Source organism: Cnephaeus nilssonii, assembly GCF_951640355.1.
Source record: "Cnephaeus nilssonii genome assembly, chromosome: 20".
NCBI lineage: Eukaryota > Metazoa > Chordata > Mammalia > Chiroptera > Vespertilionidae > Cnephaeus > Cnephaeus nilssonii.
Window position 1 is genome coordinate 24741525 of NC_137091.1, and position 21808 is coordinate 24763332.

The 21808-nt window shown below is 43.6% G+C and overlaps 1 protein-coding gene across 2 annotated transcripts in view; it reads right to left on the reverse strand.

Moving 5' to 3' along the window:
- The window catches only part of MAF (MAF bZIP transcription factor), a 338553-nt gene that overhangs the window by 308680 nt on the left and 8065 nt on the right, over positions 1-21808 (reverse strand). The window contains exon 2 of one of the 2 annotated variants that reach the window (XM_079799414.1): positions 16225-16285. In XM_079799414.1, coding sequence (XP_079655540.1) covers positions 16252-16285 — 34 coding nt within the window. In that variant the 3' untranslated portion in view covers positions 16225-16251. Of the gene's footprint in view, positions 1-12462; positions 16286-21808 lie in introns of those variants that run through there. The other variant, XM_079799413.1, reaches the window with a different exon arrangement.

Consider the following 21808-nt stretch of genomic DNA (forward strand, 5'->3'; position numbering starts at 1 on the left):
GCCCACAATGACCTCCCTGCCTCTGCTTATTTTGTGCTTCCCATCAGAGCAGCAATGTGAGCGATGCATTTGATCCACTTGACACTGCTCTGTTAAATGTCCATGTTTTCATCTGCACATCCCAAACAGGGGTGTGCTGCTAAATATTTAACAACCGGCTCTCTGATGGGTAGGGGTGGGAGGAAAAGGGCTTTGATTTTATAGCATTTGCATTCTGTGCTGCAAATATTCCTATCATATGGCCTCTTTCATGCTACCAAAGGGAAGTTCCTGAATATGGACTTGAGAGGAGATGCACCCAGCTGGCTCTTGCGAGCCTATAGGAGTGGGTTCCACACATCACTGTGAGTCAATCCGGCAAACACCTGCTGGGAGTGTGCTCTGTGGGGTTCCCTGTGCTAAATGCTGGTCGTGGGAGTAAAAGATACAGACCCTGGATCTGTGTAGTGTGGTATAAAGGAAAAAATAGACGTGTGACAGGGACAGCAGTCAACTTTTGCCAGCTAGACTACAGGATTCCCTTGAATCCTGAAAATAAATAAATAAATAAGATCTTCAAAGTTTTTGAGCAAAAAAAAGAAAAGACACAGTTATGACTGGTCACTTCAACTGCCCCATGAGTAATGAGAGCCTCCTGGCTTTGCACGAGTGGATGCTGCCTCAACTTTCTCATTTAACCTGGATAGGAACTGCCTGCGGCTGGTTCTATCAGCCCCATCTATGGAACGGAGGTGACTTTCCCAAAGTCTCCAAGGGCTGACACTGACGGCTGTGCAGCCTGCCCCACCCTGAAGGACTGCTAAGTGTTTCCAGTGAGGGAGAGGGTCTTCTGCTCCATCAAAGACCATCTGACCTGGCATGTACCGGGGAAACAATTCCCTAAAGTGTTTCCAAGTTGGCTGCAGAGGTCATGGCGTCCTTGGGGTACAGAGAGAAGAGGGAAGGGGTATGAACTTGGAAGGCCAGCCCCACCTCCAGTAGCTTCTCACTTCTCTTTTATTCAGTGATCCCACGTACACTTTCCTTTTACAACAGGCCCTCTGCTGAAAGAAAACCAAACAAGCTTTGAGACCTCAGATTTGTACCCAATCCTTAAATGTATGGAGGTGGTAACTGAAACCTCGGAGCTTCCACCGGTCATTCCACCCCTCATGCTTCTTTCTCTCTTGTTACAGTGTCAGCATACTATGAGAATAAAGTAAAACACTTTGGGGAAATTTTCAGAAAATGCACCCAAGCTCAATTACCTACCCTTAAATGAGAGGACGCCTGAGGCGAATTTTTTGTTTGTTTGTTTTGTTTTAAATTTCTTCATTGATTAAGGTATTACATATGTGTCCTCATCCCCCCCCCCCCCCCATTACCCCGAATTTTAAGCACATTTGTAACCACTACCCCTGGACTGAAGCAGTGAGTCTGCATCTCCCCATTCTGTCTTCTCCTGGGTTCATGTCCCATGAGGCTGCAGGGTTTCCAGCCTTGGCCTCCACAATTTACCTCAATTCACCTTGGAAATGCTTTTCAATCACATTGGACAAAGTCAGTTTCATACCATTTCTCAGCAGGCAGCTCTGCCCCTGAGTCAGGGTCTGCCCCCCAAACGTAACAGGTTCAAAGATCTGGAGCTGCAGAATTTACCCCTCTCCTAACCTCCAGGCACCCAACTCACTCTCGTTCTCCTTTTCCTTAGAGAAGACTGGAACTGCATTGCTGTATTTTAAAATATAACACAAATTAAAACCTGAAAGAAGTAACACATTTTTCTGTCAATGGCTTAAGGGGATTCCACCTCTAAGCTGCAGCTAAAGCTCCCTTATTCTTTCTTACATTTGTAGCATTTTGGAGCAATTTGCTAGAGTCAAAGAAAGCAGTGAAATTTCCACAACTGACTTCAAAGGCCCCAAATCCTGTATCAGTGGAGGGGAGCCTGGTAGCAACACCAGAGGGGACGTTTTTCAAAGAGGTGTGTGGAGGGACTCCAGGCATCTCTGGCCTGCCTCTCCGATTGATGTTAATGGCAGACACGTGAACAAATCCCCCTGTAGTTCTTTGAAATGCCCCCCTCCCCTACGCCCCCCTAACGCTTGGGCTGAGACAATGCAGATGATACGGGGAAGGGCTGAAACAGAGAAACTGCTGCCATGGCTCAGTGAACAATACCGCTCTCAATTCAATTTACACCTATGCGTCTTTTATCGGGTGGGGAGCACGGAGCGAATTCAGACTGATCAAGAGGTGGACGAACACCTGGGTGGCTTCACAGTTGTCACAATAAACTCCAGGCAGCAGTGACTTCAGGGAAGGCAAGCATGCAAAATGTCATTCCTAGTTCATTCCTCTCTTTCGATTTTTGTCTTCTGTTACCATGTCCCCAGTGGCGTGCCTTTCAATTTCTTCTCCATCTGACCCCTGTTTGCCCATCTCAGACCATGTCCAAGGCAATCCTTCCTTCCCCAACTCACACCCATAAAGACACCGTTGATTCCAGCTATACCCAGACTACTGTATTGAATTAAAATCCCAACACGAAATCTGTATAAAAGGGTGTTTGGTCTGTGAATAGTCTATGCTGTAAGATATCATTAAAATGATCCCCCTAACAGGTTGCCCAATTTACAAACTCACAATAATGTATGAGACCACCCTGCATTTCAGCCCAAAGGAAATATTAATTCTTCTTATCATTATTATTATTTGGATATGATTGAGGATGAGCATTGTTTCATAAGATTATTGATTGTTTGTCCATCCTTTCACCCATTTCCTATCAGGTTGTTTATCATCTTTCTTATGGATTTATTAAGAGCTCTTCCTATTAAGGGAATTGGGTCTTTGACTATCTTGTGGTTTGTAATTTTTCCCACTATGTTGTTTATATTTTGATTTTCTTTATGGCATTTTGTTATGGGTAGTTTACTTATGTAGCCAAATTTATCAATCTATTTCTGGGTAGTATCTGGGTGGTGCATCAGGCTATGGAAAAGCTTCCCTATCCCAGGATTAAAAAATAAACAAACAAAAAAACAACAATAAAAAAAAACACCCTAGTTTCCTTTGGCTACTTTTGTAGCTTTTGCTTTCGCATATGGTGATCACAAAATGATGAAAATGACTATCATTTTCCTATATTCCTCACAAACCCCATCTTCCAACAGGACCAGCATTTATTTTTTCAACTGTCTGTTCCCATCAGTAATAAATTTTGAGAGCACAAACTGTGTTCTATTTGTTTCTGAATCCTTTGGTACTGAATCCATATTCTAGGTTATACAGGGTGTACACTAAGCATTCATTGAATTAAAGCTTAAAGTAAAGCGTAATAACTTAGATACTAAACCAGCCAGAGAAAAAGGGGTCTATTTTCCAATAGATCTCCAAAAGAGGACATTAAGAAATAGGTCTGGTGCAGACTATATTTAACAAGCCATCCAGGAAAAGAAACTTTGCTCACCAACGTGTCAAGGAAATGGCAGGATAAGGGTCTGCTGAAAAGCTGGGAGAGGATTAAGAGAACAACTTGTAATTTTGACAGATGGCAGAGATGTCATCTTCGTCCTTTCAGAAACTTTCACTAGATTCTTATTACCCATTTGTTGGCTTGTTTGTCTGTGCACCTAGTCGCTTGCTCAGGTACACCCTGACACTTTCCAGAAAGGATCTGAGGCACAGGTGCTGCGTGTTGCTCACCGACACAGGGCTGTGCTGGACACAAAAATAAATGAGGCGTGAACGCCACGCTTACAGAGTTTAGAGCCCAAGAGATGAGAAATTTAAAAGGTAATTGTCTTACAAGGTAGAGTGAAGAGTGCATTCAGAGTGGGCCGTTTCTGTGTGGTTCAATGCCATGCTTTAGTGGACGATCAATGCGTCTGACAGTGTGTGATCAAACATCTTGGTTAATTCCAGCCAGCACCATTTTCCTCGGTCCTGTTTCTACTACAACCCCAATCACACACTAAATAAGTGTGTGGTTGTAATGATGACAGATGAGAGAAACATATCTCATTGGTATCTGCAAAAGTTTGTGCAAATAATTTGAAATACATCTATTCTTGTAACTCAATAACTAAATACACTTTTCCATGCAGAATTAAAAACAAGCTATCACCTGTTTAAAATTAGCCATTCTGCCCTAGCAGCGTTTGGCTCAGTGGATAGAGGTTTGGCCTGCAGATTGAAGGGTCCCGGGTTCCATTCCAGTCAAGGGCACATGCCTGGGTTGTGGGCTCAAACCCCAGTGGGAGTATGCAGGAGGCAGACAATCAATGATTCCCTCTCATCATTGATGTTTCTATCTCTCTCTCCCCCTCCCTTCCTCTCTGAAATCAATAAAAATATTTTTTAAACTAAACTAAAATAAAATTAGCCATTCTGCTAGCTCAAAACCCTCACTGATCTATGCTAAACTGGTCAGTTACCAGGCATTATAGACTCACAGAATCCTTCTCATTCTACCTCAATTGACCCATTTCCCAAAAGAAAAGAACTGAGACCCAGAGAGGTGATCAGGGGATGTGGCCTGCTCAGGTCACCTGGCTGCTTAGTGGCAAAAGGAAGGTCTAAAATGGAGGCTTCCAGACACTACCTCCAATTCACTTTCCCTGTGTGTCTTATCTGTCTTAGCCTTCCTTCTAAAAAATAGAGTTGATTTTAATGGAGGACTGGGAAGGCCAAATGAACAGGGAAAACACAAAGCAATTGTTCATCCCTTTTAATTTTAAACTGAACCTGAAAAGCGCTGAGTTGTAAGACACAACAATAAAATATGGGAAAGTCACAAGTGGGTTTTTCACTTTCTGGGTTTCTATAGATAACTGTGTCCCTGGATTTTCCTACTAGGAATTCTCTCAATCCTGATTGTGCTGAGAATTAAAAAAAATACTGATGTTTGCATCCCATCAGCCCCTAAGGGTTCTGATTTAATTGGTCTGGGGCAGGGCATCATTTTTTAAACTATATTTGTTTTTACTGATTTTAGAGAGGAAGGGAGAGAGAGATAGGAACATCAATGATAAGAGAGAACTATTGATTGGCTGCCTCCTGCATGCCCCCCACTGGGGACTGAGCCCACAACCTGGGCATATGCCCTTGACCAGAATTGACCCGGGATCCTTCAGTCCACAGGCCGACACTCTATCCACTGAGCCAAACCAGCCAGGGCCAGGGCATCATTTTTCAAAGCTCCCCAGGTGTATCCAGGGTTGACAACTCAGCCTTTAGGTTCATGCTCTAATTCTACTCATGTCTATTTCCTAAAGGGGTATACATGAGTCTTGGGTACCAGTTTCCCTCCCCCAAGTTATGAAGTGCCCATCTCTTAAACCTTGTCCCACTCCATTCTCAAAAATTGGATTAGCCGAAACCGGTTTGGCTCAGTGGATAGAGCGTCGGCCTGCGGACTCAAGGGTCCCAGGTTCGATTCCGGTCAAGGGCATGTACCTTGGTTGCGGGCACATCCCCAGTAGGGAGTGTGCAAGAGGCAGCTGATCGATGTTTCTCTCTCATCGATGTTTCTAACTCTCTATTCCTCTCTCTTCCTCTCTGTAAAAAATCAATAAAAATATATTTTTAAAAAAATTGGATTAGTCAGGCAGCTGCCCTGAGGGCCCACCCCTAGGCACTGCTGATTGGGTGAGAGATAGACACCTGACCAAGGTTGGCCAATCAGCTATCTCTTCAGAGCACTGGAACTTAGAATCTCTAACCCACCTCTGCTGGGGACATTTAGGGGAGGGGCCAAGAGGTAAGTGTGGCAATCACGTGTACTCCAAAGCAGGAAGTCCTGTCTGTCCTCAAAAGGAAGAATGAAGCAGATGTGCAAAGAGAGGGGAAGGAAGAGGGTCAGAGGCATGAACCTCTGTTCCCAACTCCCCCCAGCCTCGGCTGTATTTCATGCCTTTAATATACTGTATACCTCTATTCTAATAATAATCCAACAGAAACCTGAAGGCAGAATTTTTATGTCCAAGATTCTAGGAAATGAACATATTCCCAGGACCTCTGACTTCCTAGGAAGGCTCATCTAATCACAAATGGCCAGGCTGGATTTGACAGTGATCTTGGGTTTTTGGTCCTGAAACCCCATAGGGAACCCATGAAAGCAGTAATGGCATCTATGTGCCATTCTTAGTATTGTAAAGACCTACAAGATAACCTCCTGATAAGGTTTTCTAATGCTTTTGACTGAGTAAACATCCGTGGAATTACACCGTTTCTCCTGATGATCAGAAACCCTATAGCTATTTTAGAGGCTCTGATTAACAAAACAAACACAGAATTACAAATGAATTTTTAGAACATGGATTTCTTGGCGGACATTAGTAAAGGGGTTATTTGGTACTAAATAAAATAACTCAGACTTCCATGTTTCAACAACCATTTTTCAAAACTGCCCTATGTAATGCTAGTTCCATGAGATGGTTGGGTTAGAAAACAGGTTCTATGTTCAAATATGTTTGGAAGATAATATGTGCCAACCCTGTTGGGGTGTCCCCACAGACTGCCACAGTACCTACCAGCATCAAAATTTCTGAGACAAACAACAGCAAAGTAAATATTTAATTTTGTCTAATCCTTACTCTCCCTAAATTATTTAATCACAAGAACTCCCCAAGCACACCTTTGTTAAAAAAAAAAAATACTTTTCTCAGTGGTGGTATTTCTCAAGGGAGAGGAGCTACAGGGGTCCTCAAACTTTTTAAACAGGGGGCCAGTTCACTGTCCCTCAGACCGTTGGAGGGCCGGACTATAGTTTAAAAAACAAACAAACAAACAAACAAAAAACGATGAACAAATTCCTATGCACACTGCTAATTCGGCTGCTAAGCAGGACAGGCAGCTGCGGCAAAAACACCCGGCGGGCCGGATAAATGTCCTCGGCGGGCCGCATGTGGCCCGTGGGCCGTAGTTTGAGGACCCCTGAGCTAATAGTTCTAAACTCCTGTTTTAAGTTCCTCTGGATCTTCCCATTTTGACATTTATTTTCAAGCAGAGAGGAAGAAGTCCAATGTCACAATCATAAAAACAAACCAAAGACTGCAACATGTCAAGGTCAAAGTTTTATTCTATGTAATACTGACCCAGGCCAGGCATGGTGGGTGCTTACTCTGTGCCAAGCGCTTTACATACATTATCACATTTAATCCTTCGCACTGGCCTTTGAGGAACTAGCCCTATTTTACAGATGCAGAAAGTGTGTGTTCTTTTTCATGTCACCACAGATTTTGCTGACAACTTTTTATTAAAGAGGGCTTTCAATGGAGTGATTTAACACTGATTTATCTTCACTATCCAGCAATTTCCTGAGTGTCGGTTGTGCACCTGGTGCTTTACACATTACAGAGTATTAAGGAAATGTGCCATCTATTATTTTTTAAATGCTCTTGAAATAACAATCTTTCTCTTTGAGTGGGGAAAGGCTGCTCTGTTACCTACCAAAATCAAACTACAGAATCACTTGTTTTTAGGGTTAAAGGGGTCCTTGGGGTCAAGAGCATGAGAAAACTATCTCCGGTCTTCTAGATGTTAGTCAGATTATAACGCTTTTTTTTTTTTTTCTAGGCTTCACTTAACTCCACTGAGAAAAAGATGACCAAGGAGAGAAGGCAACTGAGTTCATAATCCATCGCTGAGGTTAAACACTGGGCTTTTTTTAATTGGGAAGGAGGGAATAAACTGACTAGGGCAGGGGTGTCCTGGGCTCTACCTAGAAATAGCCACATGACTGTGGTGGAGGGCTGAATTATATCTTAATTGCTCTGGGCCTGAGTTTCCTTATCTGTGTAAAGGGGATTACGATAGCTACCTCTCTACTTGTTGTTAGGATCAGAAATGGCATAGGCCCTAGCTCCCAAGAGACCCCCCCCCCCCCCCAATGAATGGTAGCTGCCATCCCCATCGCCTTGTTTGGATAACCTCCAAAGGGCAGGGCTGGGTGGGACATCCTGATCTTCAATCCACAAAAGTCTCCTCTAACTCTCAACCAACTGGGTTGGCTCCAGAGTGACCAGAAGAAATGCTAAATATCAACCCTTCATTCAATATTTAAAAATCTGATTCTCAATAGTCTCTAGAATGGCCGAGTTTGAGGGGTGGGGAGTCATCAGCTTGAAGTCTAGCTCATCTCTGAGAAGTGGGATATTGAAAACAAAACCTGCAAACATGTTTAATAAGATATATACATGGTTTAGTAACCGATACTATTTACATCTATGGGGAAAATGATGAAATATTATGTTCAAGGCCTCAGAAACCGAATGCTCTAAGTCTTGTCCTGTGGAGCTCTGTGTATATTTGAGAACTAGTGTATGGGCCCCTTTTTCCCTACATCTTCTTCATTTTTGTGATCTTTGCAAAAACTGAGCTCCAGATAACTGCTGACTCAATCTCCCCAATACCCTTGACACTGGTTACATGCGCTGGCATTCTGGTTTCAAATTTATGTCCCTGGTATCTTTGTAAAAATATTTTCCAATTTCAGAACATAAAACTCCACTTATGAGCAAAAATCAAAACAAACAAACAAAAAAACTAGCAAATACCAAGCAGAATATCTGCTTTGAAGAAAAAAATCGTATTTCAATGAATGTAATAATCTGGTATTCAATTAAAATGAACACTTACTTTACCCCAATGCATAAATGTCATTCCTTCATGAAAGATTTTATCATATGCCTATTATGTGCTGTGGTCATTGTGTTTATAATTTATAGAACACATTAATCTTTACTTTATTTTAATGGAATGTTTTGGGTGTGTTGTCTAAGTTTGTCCCAGAGAACCACCCATTTTTGCCTCAGGAATTCACACCAAGCTCTCCCCATTAGCAAGGAATCCCAGGTCTAAACGCCCAGGACTCAGGTGGCTGCCAATGTTTATATTGACACCTATCATCAATTTCACCTCCACTTTCACACAATGTATCATTTTACAAACGTAAAGATTTTATCGTGTAGTGCCTTGTTTCTAGACAGAATCCTATAGCCCTCTTCATTTCTCATATTAACGAATAATATTTAAAGTTGGAAAGACAGACAAGGAAATCGATAATGAAAAAAACTTCAGGGCTCCCCAATAAATACCTCTTCCGATCCATCTGACAAATATGAGACAGGGTTCGACACATGCAGCCTTTCAAAAAGCTAAACTTCCAGGTTCCAACCCAATCATCCCAAGAAACATAGGACCAATTTTTATTTGCTATTAATCACAAATTATTATTTTTTAAAAAGTTAATTAAAAACATGAGGTGAAATAAATATTTCAGGCGACCAGTAGCAAAATGGGAAGATACCATGTGTTTGGAGTTTTAGTGTCCTCTGAGTACAGAAATTTATTTGCAGCAAGCAGAAAAGAGACAGCAAGCATAAAAATACAGCCGGGTCCCCCTAGTAAAATTATTTATCAAGCTAACAAGGGAGGGACCCTTCTAGTAACAACAAGCCAGTGAGGAAAAGACATGGCTTTATATTTTACCTTTGGGTTAGCAAACCAGTAAAAATGCCAACTGACAAGCACTTCACATAAAGATTTCTTTCTAAATGAGCTTCCTTGTTAGGAGGAAAGAAAAAAGCTCTTCCCAGCTAAGGAGCACCATAGCTTACAGACCCGGAATCCGAGCACGTACACGCTGACTCTTTAGTGCAAAAATAATATAACTGAAGAAGTAAGTTAATGTGAATTACGAAGGGAGTTTAAAAGCCAAATTAGGAGCTCATTAAAGAAAATGTGCTTACATTCGTATCGGGGTATCCTCATGCTCGGATGCTTACAGAAAGGCACGGCGTTGCATGATGCTTTTTCAAGGCTAGGATGAAGAATATACTTACCTATACATTCCCATACACAGATCTATATGTACTGACAAGCCTCTACTGTACAAGCCTCATTGCTAGATTTTTTTCCCCAAATATTTATTTTATCAGCAAAATCCCAAAGCCAGTTATAGTTCAGCGATATCAAACTTTGGTTATAAATTACAAGTCACTTTTATTGCACCTTGCTAGAGCTAAAGGAAAACAGAAGGAAGGAAAGAAGAGAGGAAGAGAGGGAGGGGAAAAGATGGGAAAAAATAAATAAACCAGGCAGTGGCCTGATCCCAATTAAATTTTAAAGAAATAGTAAAAAGATGCACTCTCAGAAAAGCCGCATCCTCAAGAGCTTTGGAAATAACTCCTGACAAATTTGCAATAAAATCACACACCCGGCCGTCCTTCCTGAAGTGAAAATTCGACCAGCGAACCCTGGCAAGTGTGGCAGGTGCCTTTTTGCTTGTGGGAGGCAATGATGCCGGTGAGGACGGGGACTCTGGACGACACTGTGAAATGCTGAGGAAAGGCAGATAACAACACCTGGCGGGGCCTGCACGGCCCGGTGCCACCCCAACCCCTGCCCCGCGTGCCTGGCCAACCAATGCCTTAAACGTTCAGCTTTTCCCCAGAACGGGGGTGGAAAGTTTTCCATGACCAGTATCAGCCAGCTCGAATAAAACAGGAGGAAAAATAAATAAGGACAAATCCTTACTTTTTGCTTTCTTCTCTGGAATGGCGACTTACACCCCCGCCACCGAAAAAAGCTCTGCGCGCTGGCCGGACGGATGAAGCTTCCGGCTTTCGGGCAGGGAGGCAGGTGGATTCGTACTTTACTTCCGGGGTCAAGGGCCAAACTCTCCAACTCAAATGCCACCAGCTCCAGCGGGGAGCTGGGCAGATGACCCGCCTGCAAATCTATAGGGAGGTTGAATAGCACCACCACTTCATGCTATTTCTGCTATTTTGTGATCACTGGTCTTTTTGTCCGTTAGAGTCGGGTCAGGTCAGGATGCTACCAAGTAAGCCAAGATCAAAGCAAACAGAGGTAACCTTTTAAGTGAGGTTTCCCCAAACTTCTCACTGAGCCTATGGGAAAGCCACGTGTCCAGGAAGAGAGCAAGGCGCTAAGGGGCCTCCAGTGCACAGCGACCTCCTGGAGGCAGCTGGGAGCCCCGCCCTGGGTAGCACAGCCTCCTGGAGGCTTACAGAGTCTGTCCTCATCACAAACTGTGTGCTTCCCGGGGAGGGGGAACCCGGGCTCCACCCTCCAAACACACCTGGTAAAGCTTGAGCCAGCCCGTGCACTAGGCACTTTCCGTCTCCTAGGCCCGAGGTCGGCAAACTGCGGCTCGGGAGCCACATGCGGCTCTTGGGCCCCTTGAGTGTGGCTCTTCTACAAAGTACCACGGCCTGGGCGAGTCTATTTTGAAGAAGTGGCGTTAGAAGAAGTTTAAGGTTAAACAATTTGGCTCTCAAAGAAATTTCAATCGTTGGACTGTTGATATTTGGCTCTGTAGACTAATGAGTTTGCCGACCACTGTAGTAACTAGGCAATGAGAGAGAGATTCCAGGCTTTCAGAGGAGAGAAAGAGAAGAAAGAGAAACAAAATGTCTGGGAAATCCAATAACAAACAAAACAGCCCTTGAACATCAGCACCAAACTTCAAGTATGTGCTACCCACTGGAACAAAGGGTGAGAAAGCAGTTCTTAGCTTGGATCTAAAAGGCCAGCACCAGTGAAGGAATTTCCGGTCTCCTGTCTACCCTCGTGCAGAGAGGAGAGCGATGCCTCGTCCTTCCCAGCAGACCTGCATGGCTTTCTAAAGTGCGATGCAGGCTTCCAAACACGGTCCGGCCATCATGTGCAATAGAGAGAGAGCAGAGGAACATAAGGAAGACAAGTAAAGAAAGTAAACAGAACATTCACTTCTCACTATTCAAATTCTTCAGCCCAATAAGAGACCCCGTGTCTGCTGGGCTCCCATTTCCTGTACATCAGGAATAAACCTCATTTTAAAACATAAAAAAGCAGGAGGCACACCACAGCAGTATAGATTCAAGCCCTTTAATGAACTGCCATCGGTAACAAAAGATGTCTCTTTTGATTAACTTTGGGGGAATCAACTCTGGCGTCAGAATCCCTTTAAATTATTACAACCCCCCCACCTAAAATTCTGCTGGCAGGAGCCAGGGAAGAAGGAAGAAACTTTGTTTGTAGAATCCAGTTTAAAGGAGCCTGATCTCCATGTCAATTTCAGATCAATTTCATCCTCGCCTCCACTGCCTCCCTGCTAGCAAATGAACTTACTGTGTTTTTCAATAGACCCCAAATAACTAAAAAGAAATCCTCACTGGCTGCTTATAAGAACTCTGTTAGATGATGCTATTGAGGGAAAGGCAAACGAAACCCAATCAGTGTTCCCCCTTCCTTTCTCTTCTGTCATTCTCACCTCACCTGTGATTAAGTAGCAGGATGCACCCTGGATGGTTAATTAGGTGTTAATATCTTCCAGTGGCTTATTCCCAAGGTCACTCATCTGTGGCTCTGTTGTCTCAGGTGACAATACCTGTAATTCCCACAGTTAGTTTGTTTTTCCCACTCAACACCTGAAACTGCTTTTCCCTGCTCCCCAATGGGCATTACTTCCCATCTGAAATTGTGTAAGTGTTAATAGCTTTATTATATTTCCTGTAGATGCTGGAAAGAGCAGCCCACCACATTTTCCCACTTGTCCCAATATTTTCCAAATATTGTAAAAAAAAAAAAAAAAAAGCAAACCCAGCCCTTCTGCTTAAGCTCATTTATTGCTGATAATTTCATTAGATGCCGGGAAAAGCAAAAACAAACAAACAAACAAACAAACAAACAAAACATAGACCCTAAACAACAACCCTACAGTAATTTTTGGATCGAGGAAATGAAAGACTCAGCAAGCGGCAGGTGAAGGGAGTTTCAACATTGGCATCGGTGAGCGGGAGCAGTAAATCTGAGATTTTGGCAGGTGACTGAGCGTGTGCTTTTAAAACAAAAGCTCTTTACAGAAGCATCATTTAGTTTTAAGTAATGAGTGCTGTACTTTGGCAAAAATTCCTCCTTCCTTTCCCCCCCTCCCTACTCCCCTACACGCATAGTGTTTCTTTCTTCACGTTGTCCCCTTCAATAGTATCCTAGAGACGACTAAAAATAATATGAGTGCATATGGCATCATTAGGCTCGTTACTCTGTACCTGCCCTGCTATAATTAATAGATTAAATCAGCTCAGGAGTGGGCCAGCGCCCACAGAAAGGAAAACAGCCTGGCAGGAAAAGAGGGTGGGCTGGTGGTTGGGGGAGCGTACTCTAAATAAACAAACAGCAACAGCAAACAACTGGGCAAGTCCCAGTAATAAAACGCTTTAAACATAATTATTTCCTCTTCTTTTCTCAGTGCCAACAAACACACTGATGTCATTTGCTGAGGATGCACTCATGGGAGCTGTGATGGATCAATTGGTCCCCTCTCCGAATCTGCACGCACCGCAGCATTCTACTCTCTGCTGTCTCCCAGGAGGGGGCTCACGCTAAAGACTGAGTGTTTAAGACCCGAGAGCCCTGAAGTGAAGACAGAGTCAAGATCGGCCACTGCTTTCACCTGGGCTTTTCAAACAGAGGCACCCGAAATCCAAAGTCTGTGTTTTTCACGTGTCCTTCGCATGAGAACACCTGATTCACCATTTCTGTTAAAATATTTTGATGGGCTCTGCAAGGGAAACAAGGTTATGACATCTTAAGTTTGACATTGGAATTAAATAGCTGGGCTAAGGCATCCACATCAACACCGGGCATCAGGAAACCATGCTTGCCTTTTATTTCTGGAGGATTACGGGCAACGTGGGAAGGCAAGTTCTAACAAAACAGAAACAAGATGTCTGAGGACTTTTACTGTTTGGGGGTGGGGAATGTTTGGGTTTTTATCCCAGTTCATAAAATAATAAAGCCTTCATAGAGGGATAGATACAATCAGGATGAAGCATGTCCACGCTGCTGGCGGTAAGACCAGGGGGAAAAACTGATGGCTACTCAGAGCCCAGGAAGTGCTGTGTACATGAGTTCCATCAGTTTCTCCCATAGGAGACGGAGGCTACCGCAGGCCTCTTCCCTACGTCTGTGTCCCACCTGCCCTGCCGGAAGCTGCTCTGTAAGGCTTGGTTGCATCCGGATGGGTCTTAGCCAATGTCAGGAACATCTGGAATGGGCAGAGCACAGGCATGAGCAGGCCAAGGTCCCGATAGCACCACCTTCTGAATTAGTGTTTCACACGAAATGAAAGAATGGGTGTTGAAGGCCCGCTTTCAATGTTGGCGTAAACCATGAGTAGTTGTGTTATCTCCTTTTGAGCAACCAAGCTAAGAGACAGCCTTTAAGGTGAATTCCAAAAACATCCTTGGTAATAGGGCCAAACAACATGACTTGTTCCCATGGTAGTGATGCTAACTAACATCACACCTTACCCAAAGATGCTGCCATGGGAAAGTTTACATCAAATATCAGTGTGTGATGGTCTCTGTTGATCTTTATGTTAGGAGATCTGTCTTCAGGATAAATCATGCATTTTAATATTTTGTGTATGTTAAGCTAATGGAAAATATTAGTGAGGATCAAGTGATGCTACAGAATGGAGAATTTAATTTTTTGTGTGATAGCACTTAGGATATTTTGTAATATGCTCAAGAACCATAATATAATCTAGACTGTGTTTCTAAGACTAAATGAAAGGTAATTAAATGGCCTCTCAAATGGCTTGTGATTTAATTTTCACACTCTAGCCTTGGAAACTGCCAGAAATAAGCCACGAAGCTGCACAGAGTTGCAATTACCCAGAGAGCAGAAAGCTAGTGGCTTCCCATTTTTGGCTTCCACTGCTGAAATCCCTTAACCAAAGTGACTTTCTGAAAAATAAACTAACTCTCCCAAGAGTATCAAGTACTGAACTTTTCATATATCAGTTTATAATATCTAATATCACAGAGTAACTTTGAGGAATTGTCTTCTTCCTTCCCCAAATTCCCCATCTGGCCAAATGCCTTTCTTTTGCTTGCTCTCAGCTGTCAATCATGTTTGCAGCTGAAATTTGATTTCTCTCCCACCAGTAACCTTATATGAAATATTACCAGGGAGGTCAGGACTAGTGTGAACCTTGCCTTAAAAGTTCATTAATTCTTTACTCAAAATGGATGTAACAAAACTGGCTGGTGGACATAGATCATCATATTTAATAGATGGCTTTCAAATTTCAATTATAAAGACAAGGATAAAAGAAATGAACACAAAAGGAAGGAATTAAGTATTGGTACTGCATGCACACACATGGACACACAAATTAATCCCAAAGGGATACATTGAGTTAAAATCTATGTATGAGAACTGTTAAAGAAAATGTTAATTTTGTATAAGCCTCAGAAAGAAATCATGTTAAATATTCACAATCCAGTAATTCAAAGATTCTCATAATATAATAGCAGCATGGAAAAGTAAGAATTCAGATATGATTTTTGAAATAGTGCGGGGAAATGGGGTTTCGTTTTCTGACGCTCTAAATTCACTGGATCCTGAAACTTTCTCCTTTGCCAAAGGTTGCAATTTAACATTGTGATGTTTGCCTTCTCAGTTTCTCTAGAAAACAAAAACTTCGTATTTCGTGCAAAGTTCTCAGGCAAAAATTTTAATTAAAAAAATCAAACTTCTTTCCATTAGCCAATGAGAGGTAACAAGTATACATAACAGGATGACACTCAATAATTATTGGTGTAAGAGTGTTGATCTAGTTCTCTGAATGAAGAGGATTCATAATTAAATTCACACTGGGATACTTGGCATTGAAAACCCATTGAAAAAGCTTAATTTCATTTTTTAGTAGATGAAAATCCGACTTCTGCCTCCTGCCCATCTCCTCCCCTCTTTGTCTGCTACAATTGAAGTAGAGAGTAACTCCAAAGTCACATTTGCATGCAGAAGGGGGGACATGTCATGCTTTGCAATTATACTAAATTTTCCAAATGTGAGTATGGAGGGAATGACAAGAGACTGTAGACTAGAAATGTCCATGAACCCCAGGTTTGGGCACCAGCTGTACAGATTCCCCCAAGTTCTCAGGTAGAGGGACTACCTGGCTCTTTGCCTGTCGATAGATTACTCTGTACGCCACACCTTTGGAATGAAATAAACACAGAAATACATGCATGCTGCTCACACATATTGCATCACTTCCCTTCACCCGGTGTCACTGTCTCTGCTACTTGTGAAACCCACAAACTGAAAGACTGAAACAGGAGCTTTTCACACCCCGAGAGCGATCAGCATTCCTTGCTTGCTCGCTTTCCCCCTCATGGAAAATTCGGTAACACAAGCACATGCAAATCAGAAAGCAAGATGTACCTCTTTGACTTCGGGCAACAGGAGCTTTCACATCACTGATGTAGAGGATTCCCTTGGGTACCTGATTCAGTAAATACATTAAAATAAACAAAGGGTCATTAATAACCACGCAGAGGGCTTCAAAGACAGTATGTTAAAGGCAGCCTAACTATCTATGAAAAGGGCGGAATGAGACCAAAAGAAGAGTGATTTCGTTCCACTTGCTTTGGCGTCCCGGCCTCAGCCCTGCCAGAGGAGGGGTTCGTGTGGAAGGGAATGGCGTGCTATGCAAGGTCACTTCCTCTGGCCATGGCTCCCACCCCAGGGAGTCGGAGACAGTGATACCCACTGGCCTGGCAGCCTGGATCAGCTTGGAAACTGTCCTCAGTTCAGAGAACTGAGCAAGTCTGGGTTCACAGTGGGGGGGGGGGGGAGGCAGGAATGGTCTCTGAGGATGCTCATAGATCACCCGTCCCTCAGAGAACCAAACTGGTCCTGCTTTCGCTGGCACGCTGCTAGGGCATATCTTCTTCCATGTCCCCCCTCCTCCTTCATTGCTCTGGTCTATTCTGCTGGTACCGCTGACCTTAATTGCAAATGTTCTCTTAACAAATAGAACCATTTAGATACCACCCTTTTATTTATTAACTTCCTCTCTGTTTAAATTAGTAGCAGGGAATGCTTAGAACAGTAATATGAAAATGAGGTTGCTTTTAAAAAAAAAAAAGGCCTTTTTTGCTTCACAGTGAATAACAAAGCACAGTAATTCAAAGTAGTTAGCTTTCTATGGTTCAAAAAACCCTTATTGCTATTAGCTGTACTAATGTAAGTGGCAAAATAATTATCACTTACTGTACGGAGTCCAATATTTTCCAGACAGCAGTTTAATAACAAAGCAGACCTGTCATTTCTCCCTATAGTTAGTCACACTGTACAAGTTCAGACTGTCAAAATATATTTAAAATCTAATTTTAAAAATTCAACATGGCTACAGAAAATCTGTGTACGGTAATTGCGATAAACTAGTAAGTTGATCTAATTTTTTTCCCAACATGGATATTCAGTATTTTTCTTTAATCCCCCCTTTTTATTTGGATTACCCTACAATTGGTGTGAACAGAAAGATACACTACACTCATACATCTGCTAAAATCTGTAGACTGCATAACTGAACACAGAATCGTTCTTTACTTAAATTTTCACTTTATGTAATTTTAATTATTTCAAATGCCCTTTATCTAAATGTTCTGAGGATGCATCAAAACAGATAAACAAATCTGTACTCTTGTATCGGTCAGAGCCGCCCCAAATGCATTACAAGCTTTCCTTCACATTTCCCATTAAAAATGCTTTTAAAATCTTACGGTACAAACTACTCTTCTTCATGTAACAGGATACATTAATCTTTTGCCACATATATTATTTCTATCCCAAAAAGAAACTGAAACAAGAACCATGCTGAAGATATAAAACCTGGAAGGGTTATCATTAATATCAGTTGTTCTCCATTTGGAGTTCAAATGGCTAATCTAAAAAAAATAAAAAAATAACTTCCTATATAAGGTTACTTTTTTTTTTAACAAAAATCTTTAGAAACAACAGATTCTTTTAGAAACGCAAGTGAACGGAGTTTAAAAGCTTAAGAGATTGAGGAGAGAGTATTTTTGTAACTCCTTTGGGGCATTGCAAACATATGTTAAGCTTCTGCAAGGAATATTTACATGAGATCATATACTTAGGAGGCATTTTTCAATTTTAGAAAAATATTACAAAGCAATAATTGAACAGAGGCTTTGCAAAATGCCCCTTTGCCTTCCTGACCATCTCACTGACAGTCTCTGTTATTTTTGGAGAAAACGAATCAGGCCTCATTAAATGTGATCTTTGGCATCTGGCCTGAAATCTCATAAAGTAGATGTCCTCTTCAGATCACTGGTGTCATTTTCCTCAAGATGACCTCTACTCTCTGGCTACCTGGGGGCCCCATCCTGTTATCAAGGCATTCACTTGCAAAAAGGAGAGGGGAAGGGATTCTGTTTGCACACCCAAGCAGAGTCCAAAAGGCATTGTGGTTTCTCTGTTCTCATCGCCGCCTTCACTGCCTTTACCCGGGGCTAGTCTCAGGGGAAGCGTGCTGGGGGCAGGGGGTCTCGCATGGGAGTGAGAGAGATTTTTGAGCTGGACCACTATGGTGTAGTCCAGGTCAGATGTCTGCCAGCACAGAGCCTCTAACAGTTGGATCTATTTACCTAATGATTATATAATATTTTTTAATAGCATAGGAATGTGCAGTGATATTCCAAGGAAGATTTTAAAAGGCCTCCTTCCTGTACAGTGCAGGGAAACATAATGATCAGTGGCCCCTGACAACTTGCTACAGAAGGTCAGCGTGTGTCCCCGGAGTTGGCCTGAGTCCTGCCGAGGGGGGCCAAGGTTTTATAGGCAGAGCATGCTAAGACTGACATTTCAGGCTATGTTCTGCTCATGCCTATCAAAATATAGAGTAGACTGATTCACTCTGTCGTGTGATTATTTTTATTTCATAATGTAGGAACTGCAGATTTATCTTTTAATAGCTTCCTCCTCTGCAATGTTACTTTAAAGAGTTCTAGAGATCGCTAGATAAATGATAGCTAGATAGAAGATAGATAGACAGATAAATGGCAGATGAAAAAATATGTTGGAGTCACTGCCTGAATACAGAACGCGTCAAACGTCATTTTTAACAGATTTAATCTTAGATGATTACCTCGGGTTCCCCCATCCCTTCAACAAGGAGTTTAGTATAATCTGACAGTATAAAAGTGTCTCGGATGCTGAGATCATTAACTTTTAGTTTCAACATATTTATATGAACATTAATGAATCCTTCCTCGAGAGAAAGGAAAAGAGAAAAAAAAAGGAGATCTATTTTAGAAGGCACAAAGATATTTGCCTCACTCCTCCATAGTCCAAGATCTAAAAACCTGAGAGTCCCTATAAGCAAAAGCCCCTCCAGGGAAGGGCTCCTTCCTGAATGAATCGTTTTAAAGTTTGGCCTCTTAAAACAGTTTCTGAGTCCCTGAGATCTGACTGCAACCGTGTTAAATTCCCAAATGCAAGCAAAACCCTCATGCTGGAGCTGTTGGCAAAACTCTCATAAAGTTTGCTTGACCTGCTTTCCTTTATAATGAGCATCAGACTACCACAGAAAACCCCAGCCATGTGGAGATTTCTATAAAGATTTTAAAACTGGCTTTTGGCCTTTCCTCCTTTCTTTCCCTTTTTCTCCTTCCTCTCTCTCTAACCAGATAGAGCTGGAAAATGGGCCGGAAAATTAATGAAGTAAAAAATCCAGTGATCTGGAGGCTCTGGTCTTATTTACAGAAGGTTCCTAGGCAGCTGGAAGGAGGATGGGGGGATCCCAAGGTGAAGGGCAGAGCCTTCCAGGGCTCAATCCCGCTCCCTCCCTCCAGGCGCCCGCCTGGGAGCTCAGCGGAGCAGCTAGTATTGATGTCCCTGGGAGCACCGCTGTGGCCGGGACAGTCCGGACAGTCCTCTTGGAAAACTTAAACCAAATTCCAATACAAATCCCAGTCCTCTGCTGGGGTGCGGACGCAGGGAGCTCGGGGTCCTGGGCGCACTGGGTGTGCCGCTGTAGAAGTCCCAGACACCGTGGCAGTGTTGGGGCATTTGGGAAGGGCACCCCGGCTAGCTTCTGAGCCCCCAGGCCTCCGGGCCTCCCTCGGGAGCACAGCTGCAGTGTTGGGGCCTCAGCCAGGCCAGCACGCAGGGACCACCCCATGACCTCAGGCTGCTGCTGGGACCCAACCCTTCTGTCCAGCCTCTTGTCCTTCTGCACCTGGGAGCCCTCCCGGGAACCCCCAGGATGAGCACACCTGGCCCTACTCAATGCGGCCACTAGGGAACCAGGCAGTGATGCCCAGGGTGCAGGGTCCCAGAGGTGCAAGTATACATAGGGAGGAGGCTGGGAAGGGGAGGGTGTCTGGGGGAGGAGGGTGGGATTTGGGGACGCATGGAAACTGGGAGAGGGGACGATCTCAGCATCCTCCCTGCCTTCATTTCATCTCCTTCATTCCGGGCTGGGCTTCCAGACTTTTCCTTGGCATCAGAAGCTCCAGCCAGCATTAAACATCCAGGTCATGTGCCCACTCTTCTCCCAGAGCAGCTGCAGGCCCTGCTCCCCACCCTAGCCTCTGTCGGGGGCAGGTGTGCTGAAATGGGTCCAAGCACTGACTCAAGTACTGACTTCTGAGTCTCTGAGGGCCCTGGGGGAAACCAGGCATGAGAGGAAGAGGTTCCAAAAACGATAGAGAGGACACCGGAATGGCACAGGGGTCGGGCAGTAAGAGGCTGGAGCCTGGGAGCTCAGGACGTTGCTCTTGTTTTCGGGACTCCTGGGATCTCAGGGTTGGCCAGGGCTTGTCAGTCACCCTACACACAGATCCTTCCTAGTTGGATGCAGGGGCCCTGGGAACCACCTAGAGGTGACCCCTGGCAACTGGAGGTCATAAGCCAAGGTGGGCTTCTCTTAGTAATATTCCCACGGGCCCTGCACAGCCGCATCTTCCTGCTCTCCGCTCTGCTGGGCCTCTTTCAGGATTGCCTGTTATACTGGCATCCTCAGGCCTGCTTTCCTGCGGAGAACTCCCAAAGAAGGCCAGAAACCCACGTGTCCAGGCCTCCGGAAGTGGACGAGGCCCCGTAGAACCAGAGCAAGTCTGCGCTGCAAAATGGGCATCTGCACCCCTGACCTGATTCTTTAGCCCAGGGCCCCCTTCACAAGCATCCTCCCTGGGGAGTCTCTCAGGGGAGAGGTTTTCAGTCCTCCCTGCCCAGCTCTATATGATTTCCCGACTTCTCCTATTCCCCACCCGAAAGAACCAACCACAAGGAAAAGCAGCTCTTTGGAATCTTAGCGTGGAAACACTCAAGGTTGGTGAGCAGAATGTTTAGAATAGAGAAACTCAATCCAAATCCCCAGCGTGCAGCTCACATCCAGGCCTGGGCTGCGTGGGGACGAGGGGTGTGGGGGCTGAACACAGAACTATTTCCGCTCCTCCCCTCCCTTCCCAAATCTCCACAGACACCCCTCCCTCATCCTCCCTTCTTGAATTAAGGCCCCTTTCTAATCCTAACGAAAGATCCAAGAATCTGTGAAGGGAGGGATGTGATTTTGCAATCCAGAATCCTAATTGTAGAAAAAAAAATTGTTATTCAACAAAAAGAATGGAAAAGAAAATGATTTTTTTTTTAAACAAGGGGAGAGGTGCTCAGTTGATGATTATGTTCATTCCAATCCTAGCTTCTTGGTGGAAAATATGTCTTGTGAGTTTCTTAACACTGTCCAACTCTGAAGCAAATTCATATAAAAATGTTAATTCGGTGTGCTGCGGATGTGTTCTTTCTGTCTCAGCCTTGTTATATTGGGCAAACTTATGGGAAACACATAGACAAAAGTCTTTCAAATTTAAACAATAAAAACTGTCATGAGGCCATCAAACCCATTGTGGTGACCACATAAACATTGGTATAATGTGTCTGACCGTCTAAAACATCGCCACCCTGAAGTCACAGATTGATATGTTTGTAAATGCCTCAAAGT